Source organism: Brassica oleracea, chromosome C9 (assembly GCF_000695525.1).
Source record: "Brassica oleracea var. oleracea cultivar TO1000 chromosome C9, BOL, whole genome shotgun sequence".
Lineage (NCBI taxonomy): Eukaryota > Viridiplantae > Streptophyta > Magnoliopsida > Brassicales > Brassicaceae > Brassica > Brassica oleracea.
In genome coordinates this window covers 41,617,351-41,626,471 of record NC_027756.1, presented here as the reverse complement: position 1 = coordinate 41,626,471, position 9,121 = coordinate 41,617,351, and the positions used below count along the sequence as shown (strand labels likewise).

Here is a 9,121-nt window from a genome sequence, read left to right as displayed (position 1 = left end):
ATGGTGGTACACGCATATCACAGCAACATCATCCAAGATTTCGTGTGTGTGTATTTGAGGTCGATGACTCAATATGTTCGATCAGATTGTGGCATGGCCGATGGTAAAGAAGAACCAACTATCATGTTCGAGGACGAAGCATATTCTGCCCAAGATCTTCATCACCCACGGATTGCAGAAAATTGGAGAGGTCCAAGGGACTTCAGTAATGTCCAAATCAGGGGGAGTAATGTGTGTTGTACTCTTTTTCCTTCACCATGGTTTTGTCTCAATTGGGTTTTCCTGGTAAGGTTTTAATGAGGCAACATTAAAGCACATTACAAGCTCTAAATGGTTATGGCATCCAATGGGAAGTGTTATGAACCAGATTGTGGATGTCTCATAACCAAGAAATTATGATTTGTAATTTTTTCATTTATCTATGACGGTGTAATCTCTTATATAAGAAATCTCTATGTTATGAATAAATATAGATTTTTCTGTTATTTTTATAACAGAAAACTAAGTTTAAAATATATCTAAAGATTTTTAATACCAAAACTCCTCAATTATTGATTCAATGTATAAGTTTTAGAAGTATTGTTGGTTTATTTTGGTCAAATGTTGTTGTTAGTTATTGGTGGTATTAGATTCATACTTTATTGGTGTCGTTGGTGTCATTTGGTCACATTGTCGCGTAATTGGAATCATTTGTTTTCATTCTCGCAAAAGGAGGCTCGGGAACGGATCAGAGGACAGGAGCAATAGCTCTAAAAGACCAAAAAGAAAGACCAAGGATCTTACACGTAACATTGTCTATGGTGATCCCACTTTTTCAACAAAGAAGAATGTCACCATAATCTCGAGACCAAAATCTGAAACATTTTGCCCATGACTTTCATCCAACGACACATCAGATCAGCCTATGTTTTCTTTACGTGATGATTATAAAAAAGGGGAGATAAGAGACCACGTAATGGGTAGGAGGAGAGCTCGGCAGAGCACGAATATTACTTACAAAGACCACTATATTTCCATTACCATATCATTGAATCCTCACACGCACATGACGATCACTCATATTTAAAATTTCAACATAAACATGAAGCTTATAAAAAGGCAAAAGAAGAGTAACATGATATGACCTTAACCAAACTACAGGGGAGGATGTAGAACAAAATTTTACTGGGGGCAAATCATATGTAAATACACATAAAGCTAAAACATGATTTTCAATAAACGTAAATAACAAAATTTTGGGCAAGTTACAATGAATTTAATAATTTTATAGGAGGCAAGTGCCACCTTCTTGGGCTTAGTAGAACCGTCACTGAACCGAAGTAATTTGAAAAATTTAGAACATCAGCAGCGGTTACAGATAAGTGGATTTCTCAAAAATTAATAAAATACTAGTAATTAATTATACAATTAAATTTTACTTCTTTTTAGCATGTACACCACTAAGATATTGTCATATGTTACAAAGTTTTTTATCATTATTTGTTGAGTACCTCAGCAACGAATCGATTCTGAAAAAATATGTGTCTCTCCCCTACCTTTTTAGTTTTTTATATTAAATTAATAATGGCAAGGTACCCTTTGAGGTACTCCCATTGCGGGTGCCGTGAGGTTCGTCATCTCTTTCTCACGACAAGTTGAAGATTTTTAAAACACTTAAAGAGACTTTGAGTCATAAGCTTAAACTACATGATGTTTTAAGCAAATGTCTTGTTGTTTTATTAAGAAATCATGTGGATTACAAAATAATCAAAACACAGTGTTTTGTTTAAACGGTACAATTAACAAAAGGGTTGTTACATTAAGATAAGTGGTTTGAAAGAATTTATACACTGAATCGAAAATTGAGGGGCTTCTACCTAAATGAAACATAATTTAGGGGTTTTAACATTAAAAATCATATATCTAAAGATTCAAATTATTACATTTTTATAACTACTTTAAATTTAAAAATAAATATTTTAAATACCTAATTTCATATTTATTTTGATCGAAATTTTAAATATCAAATCTCAAATATTTTGTTTTTGAAAAAATATTGGTTTTATTTAGATAAAAAAAAAGGCTTTTGTACAAACCAAAACTGAGATCTAGTTTATGTAAAGTTTAGAATGAAAAAAACAGAATTTTATTCTCTAGTCTCAAACCAAACAAAATGAAAATTTTCCCTCCTCGTCCTTGCGGTGAAATCTCAAATATTACTTAACAAACTCGAAATGAAATCAAATCTAGAAAAGATCCAAATTTGAAATATTATTAGTTAAACTAGCCACAACACATAAAAATTGAGTGCTCTACAAGTCTAAAGTCTAAACCCAAAAATTCTAAAACAAATACAAGATGAAGCACTTACCTAAAGCAGCTTTGTACGTTGTTTATGAAACTAGGCCCAAACTTTTTAAAGTGACAATTTAATACACAAATGTTTCAATTTACAATTTTATCTCGATTCGGCTGTAAAGCTAAAAGGAAAAAAGTGACAGAGGCTGTTACACAAAAGCGGCACCGGCCGACATGAACTTCTCCGGGGAATAAACTTGTCAAAGCGCGTGCAATGCACAGCATATCCACTGTTGTCTTCTACTCTCACTCAACATATAAAGTTAAAGGAAAAAGAAGAAGAAGCTGAATATATATTTCTTTTTGACTAGCATAAGTTAGTTTCAAATCGTAGATCCCGCTCTGTTTGGTTCACACTTTTTGTCACTCCCCAAAACTCAAACCGAACAAAAAAGCAAACAGAAAAGTTCATTTCTTTATACGTTACAATCCGTTTAGTTTTGAGAACACTGACACAATAGGCATAGAAACCATGAAGATGAAGTCATCGTCTTCTTCACTCTCATTCGGCTTAAAGACTCATTCTTTCGGCTGTATCTCTCTGTTTCTTCAGAAACTTCTCTGTTCTGGTGCCATTTCTACATACCCGTCTGATCAAATCACTGAACCGTGTTTCGGGCCTCCTGATTTTACGTCTGAACCAGCTAGAGTCAGAGGAGGTGAGCCAGGAGCTGTGGCGAGGCTCATGGGTTTGGAGTCGCTTCCCGTAACTGACAAAACCAGAGTCGTCTCAAGGAGCCGTTGGGTGAATTCTGGTGAGAATGTGAAGAGGGATGACGATGAGATTCAAGGAAAGCATAGAAGAGTAAAGTCCACTCTGGAGTATGTTGAGCTCGAAGACGACAACTTCTTCATTCTCAGCTTCGAGAAGGCTAGAAATGATAAGGCTTTTGGAGAGCTGAAGCAGCTGGGAACAAGAAAATACAAGAAGAGACGAGAAAGTAGAGAGCATCAAACACATATAGAGGATAAGGAGAACGACATCAACGCCATGAACGTTTCACCAGGACGCGAGAGACCTGAGACTGGAGAACTGAAGCAGCGTATAAAGGAGAAACGTAAGAACATGAGAAAAAGAAGAGAAATTCAGTTGAGACAGAACATCAAGAACTACGGTCATTGGTCCAGAGATGAAGATTTAGTAAACTGTGAAGTGAAATCAATTATGGAGGAAGAAGAGTGTAGAAGCTGCGATGATTCGAGCCCTGTTTCGGTTCTTGATTATGATCGAGTAACTCCGGAACCAGGTATTCAAAATTGAGTCAGGTTTTTGTGTTCTTTTCTTGTTTTGAAAGTATATTTTGTTCACTTGTAACAGAGAACACTTCCAGAAGACGGTTATCTTCTCAACTCGAATCTAGTAAGAGCAATGAACCAGTTCAAGAAGATCACACATCAAGAGAGTCTGAAACCAGAGTCCATGGCTACCAAGAGATGTGGCACATGATTTGCAGACTCACTGTAACTGAGCTTGAAGAGTCAAACTCGGTTTACAGAAAAGCTTCAAAGCTTGGAGATTTGGAAGGACGCATAAGCGAAGACATAGCCCAAAACATCTTAGATCAACTCTTAGAAGAAACAATTACAACACTTTCTCTAACTTCACAAGTGTAAATATATTTTCCGTCTTCCAATAACAACATTACTACTTCTACTTAAAACACATTTTCAACTCTTTGGAGTCCTTTGCTTAGTTCATGTTTAGTTTCATCAAACACAGCTCTCAGTAAACATAATTATAAAAGGAAATTGATTAAATATGAAAAGAATCAAGGAAGTGAGGTGAGTTAAGGTTTCTTTTTGGTTTTAGAAACCTTAATCACCTCTGTTTTTTTATATGGAGACAAGAGAGAGAGACAAACAAACTCTCTTTTGCCCCCAAAGAAACTTTTTTATTCTTATTCTAGAGAAAGAAAGAAACATTTAAAACAACAAATGTAATAAGATTAGCAACGACCTCAGAAATTTGTTTAGACGTCTCTTTTTTCTTCTTCTGCTTCTTTGTTAATGATGTTTCAAAACTTTTTGATTCAAGCAACGGTTTGTTCTGTCTCCATGTATGATTGCTCCATCCAAACCGGAGCCACCCTTGGCTCCTGTGGCTCTTTCACCAGCGGCTCCACCCACGAGACATCTGGTTCCTCCAGCTCCGTGGGGGTTCTTGATTCCATGCTACCAGCTCTGAGACGGAAAGAAGTGGAGTTCCTGAGTTCTTGCAGCTCGTCTCCGTTCACGCTCCAGTCAAGCTTTCCGTCCAGTGAGCCCCAATCATCCAGACAAGCAGTAGTCATGGCGGGACGGTGTTGATTCAGTTCATTGCTGCGTTCTATGAAGCTCTGGCTTCTCTGATTAGCAAATGCAGCCGCTCTCGAAGCCAAGGAATCCATTGAGAACTGATAGTTAGCTCCCACAGGGGACGACGAGAGGCTGCTGGCCCCGAACATGTCGCTTAGGCTATGAACCGGGCTGATTCCTCCACTCGAAAGCCTGTTCATGCCGTTTCCAGAGAAGGGAGGTGAAGCAGCTGTGTTATTGTTCCATCTACCTGGAGAAGCAAGGCTTTGATGAATCTCCTCAGAGAAGTTGATTTCTCTGGCGTTCAACGCGGACTTGAGCCTGCTCCCTGGGAGATGCAGTGTCGGAGGGGTAGCGCTAGGCCAGTTCATCCAAGGCTTTCCGCTACCAATAGGAGAAGGTACACCGTTAGGACTCAGAGGAGGTGTGGTTAGCACTCCGCCGTTAGGACTCAACGGAGGAAGCGGACTTATCGGTCCCATGTCAAAAGCAGCAGAGTTGCAAGACGAGAAGGACGACCTCGGAGAAGGAACACCCGATCCAGTCGAAGTGTACAAGGGACGTAGCTCATCAGGTTTGTGCGCAAAGAAGCAAACTCTCCTCGAGCAATTCGTCTCGTCCTTGCAGAGACGGGTACGGTACTGAGCAGGGTGAAGCCAGCACTCGAAGATACCGTGAGCGTACTCGCAAGAATCCCCTCTGGAGCAAGAGCCTTTGCGGAACTCGGGACAAGGGACGCAGCTGTAGTGATACTTTCTCGGATCGCGTCTCCTCGCGTTCTCGCCTGGGTGAACGAAGGGACACTCGGTCCAGTCGTGAGAGTATGCTCTGGAACACGGTTTGATTTTGAATGCGTACATACGGAACTCATCTGTTCCGTAGATACCGTTCTTGATATCAGGAAGCGTCGGATCAATAGGGTACTCCTTCCTCGGAGGCGAAAGAGACACTTCAACCTCAACCTCAGCCTCAACCTCTTCTTCTTGAACATCAGCTTCATTTCCTTTCAACAACCTCTCCAAAACCTTCTTCCTCCCGCTAAAAACCGGACTCAAGCACGGGGACACCATCACATCCACAGGCTTGTTACCATCTGCATCACGAGATTCCGGATCCGCAGAAGCGCTCAGGAGAAGAGTAACGACCTCGAGGCTATTCCCAGACAAGCCGGAGACAGCGCAGTGAAGCGCTGTTGCACCATCAGAGCCGCAAGAGCGGTTCACATCCACAAGACCGGTGCTGATTATGAAATCAACGATCTCTTTGCTTCCAAACAAGGCAGCGATCATAAGAGGCGTCCTCTCTTCAAAACACATCTTCTTTGATCCTAACCTCCTCCCATACCACAAACCGGACCGATCAATGGTAGAGAGACCCTCTTCTTCGATTAGAGACTTAAAGCCGGAGAGATCATTGCAGGCTGCTGATTCGAGCAGAAGGGTGAATTTGAGGTGAGACAGCTCGTCATCTCCCATGGCAATAATGAATTATCTTTCCCGCTCGATTGATCTCTCACTGCAAAAAATGAAGGAACTTATTGAGATCCACGATGAATCTTTGCTTGTGAATGAAGGTATACATAAGCATATACATGAAAAACAGAAAGTTTACAACTGCAGAAACGATTACACTAAACCTTAAAGAGAGAGGATAGAAGGAAAAGAGTTTGTTAGTTAAGAGAGAGATACAAAAGTTCGCAAACTTTAAACCCAAAAATAAACACTAACAGATCCATAATTAACCATTTTTGCAACATCGGAAACTAAAACCCTTTTGTTAACTCGTTTTACCGAATCAATAAATCAGTTTAAAAACAAACAACTTGAGAAACCGATTAAACAAACAAACATGTGTACGGACAAAACAACGAACTATGCAAGGAACACACAAGTTTACAGCTTCATCGTTATTCTCTGATTAATCGAAGACACAAAGAGAAAACCTTTTTTTTACCTCTGAGAAAAATCTGATCGCAGAGAAAAAAGAAGCTTTCTCGTTTCTCGACCACCACCACTACCAAAACCGCTCTTCACTTCCTTTAAACTAACCCCAATTTATTGAAAAACAATTCCAAGTTTTTTCCTTTAATTAATTTTTTAATCCTTGTCACTTTCTTCTTAAGGTCAACATAATAGAAAGAAAAATAAGAAGAAGCTTACACTATGTTAATAAAATAATATTAAAACGACCACCATCTCCATCTTTCTTCTTCTCCCTGTCTTTTCCGTTTTATTTCTTAGTACTTTATTTATTTCATTTCTCAATTAAAAAAAAAAGACCACATTCGATGGTTTTTTTTCTCTGTCTGAAGGAAGAGAAGGTGTACGTAATACTTGAAGCAGAGAATCCTAGCTCATCGGTGTCACGCTTCACGCGTTTCTCCTGTGTTTTGGTGGGATGACGTGGAAACCATGCATCGTCAGCATGTTTTTAAAATGATCTACTTACTTTTTTTCCTCCATTCACGAGCTAAAGCTAAAACGACCGCCTGTGCAATAAAGTAACACGACACTTTCTTTTTTAATTGGCTTGTCACCGCCCTTAATACACGTAACACACAGAATCGGAACCGTCTCGAATGGGTCGATGGCAACTTTTTTTTTTGTCGTAGCCTGATTGAGTTCTTTATAAAATTATCAATAAAGTTTTAGATAATTGAGGTAATTATTATTTTTTATCAGAGAAAATGACAAGGATAGCACTAAAAATTTTTTTGTCACAAATATATCATTTAAAAATAAAAATGACCAAAATAACACTTAATATTTTATCAAAAGAGATAAATATACACTTATACTCCAATGGTAAATTAATTTAGACATTAGAATTTAAAGTTAAGAGGTGGGATTTATGATTTAGGGTTTATGATTTAGAGTTTACGGTTTAGGGTTTAGAGTTGGGAATGAGGTTTTGGGGATAAGATTTCAAATTTTGAAAAATAAAAAAATTTAAATTTTTCAGAAAATAAAATACTATTTTGGTCATTTTAGTTTTTGAAGGCTATTTTTGTGATATAAACTTAAAAATGTGTTATTTTGGAGATTTGACCATTTTGTTATTTTAAGTCCGATAAAGTGGAGATATTGACCTATATGTTCAGTTTTTCTCGGTCGATAAATCCAACAAAAAGAGGATTAGGTATTACATTTATTCCTAAATCACTAAAATATTGTAATATTTAATTTCGGTAATGTCTAAAAATCGAACAAACCTGACCAAACTTTGTATGTTCTGTCTCTGTGCTCGCATTACTTTAATAATGTTTTTATTGAGCTGATTAAAAGATAGTGGTACGTGATCCATGACAATGTTGTACAAATATATATTAATATGTATATATTAAGATATCAGTATTGGTACATCGAAACTATATTAAATTATTTTTGTTGAACGACTGTTTTGTATTGCAATCTGACCAAATGCAAATGCGTGAACCAAACCCATCAATGCTTTTGCAGTGGCATTAACGAAGCTGCTCCACTGGGTATGTGCAGCATCTCCATCCCGCAGTCTGAACTAGATCAGTCCAAGGTCGGACTGATCAGACGGGATAGACATACATGTTGGACACTACATCTGGATAGTACTGGCCAGGTTAAGACGATACTGTATGTCCGAACATAGCAGTTGAGATTGTCGGACTAATCTGGACGGATTCAGACAAGGCAGCTGGACTTGTCATCCGAGATCAGTTAGTCAATGTGTGGACTGACTGGTATACGTTCTAACGGAAACAGATACTGAGCTGAACATGAACTGATTAGCCAAGGAAAATGACTGGAACGGTTACTAAGCAGTTTCGGAACAGTTACTAGGGTGGTTACCGAGCAGTTGCTGGACGGTTCCTAAGTGATTACTGGAAGGTGTAACCGACTGGGACAATTTATGGACTTAGAACTGTCGAGCAGTTACAGAGTGGTTAATTAACTGTCGGGAAGTTAAGTTAAACCGTCCGAGAGCAGTTACTGATGAGATTGAGCGCATGAGCAGTTGGGTAAAACGGTTATGGGCGGTTAAGGCCGAGAATTAACCGCCCAAACACCTTTTAATGAAAATCCCGCAGATCAGAAAGGGGATCTCTTCCTACACGGTTCTGGAAGGAGAGCAGAAGAGAGAAAAACATAGAAAGAAACTGAGACATGTTGATTCTGATCGGAAAGATAGAGAGAGTGGGCCGGAAAGCGGATCGGGGTCTCAGTTACTGGCCGCAGGTCTATCTGGTGCACTGCGACTCCATCTGATCCGACTCCTTCTGATCCGAACGCGATCGGATCGCGACTGGGATACCGAGAGACAATGATATTGGATCGAAGGGATGGAGCATGGGTACTGATAATAGATCGGCATATTGTATCTGATCAGGTACAGAACGGGAAGGGAACATAACGAATCTGTGTTCTGCGTGAGTTCTTGTGATTTCAAATCGTCCTTCATACCGCGGGCCTGATGATGCGGATCTTCCTTGATGGATGACGAGTCCGGAGGAGGC

The 9,121-nt window shown here is 39.1% G+C and overlaps 2 protein-coding genes across 3 annotated transcripts; one reads left to right on the top strand and one right to left on the bottom strand.

Moving 5' to 3' along the window:
• The first annotated feature begins 2,695 nt into the window (after nucleotides 1-2,695).
• LOC106318789 lies at nucleotides 2,696-4,464 on the top strand. Its single transcript, XM_013756924.1, has 2 exons — nucleotides 2,696-3,584; nucleotides 3,656-4,464. The coding sequence occupies exons 1-2, from the start codon at nucleotides 2,810-2,812 to the stop codon at nucleotides 3,949-3,951; spliced, it is 1,071 nt and encodes a 356-aa protein (XP_013612378.1). The 5' UTR covers nucleotides 2,696-2,809; the 3' UTR covers nucleotides 3,952-4,464.
• On the bottom strand, nucleotides 4,065-6,877 carry LOC106318788 (zinc finger CCCH domain-containing protein 66). Of its 2 annotated transcripts, none has more exons than XM_013756922.1 (2): nucleotides 6,586-6,877; nucleotides 4,065-6,147 (listed from the first exon to the last, which is right to left on the bottom strand). In XM_013756922.1, exon 2 carries the CDS (start codon nucleotides 6,105-6,107, stop codon nucleotides 4,368-4,370), a length of 1,740 nt encoding a protein of 579 aa, XP_013612376.1. In that variant the 5' UTR covers nucleotides 6,108-6,147; nucleotides 6,586-6,877; the 3' UTR covers nucleotides 4,065-4,367. The 2 variants fall into 2 exon arrangements, with proteins under 2 accessions (XP_013612376.1, XP_013612377.1); XM_013756923.1 differs by lacking the exon at nucleotides 6,586-6,877 and adding an exon at nucleotides 6,521-6,556.
• Nucleotides 6,878-9,121: the final 2,244 nt, after the last annotated feature.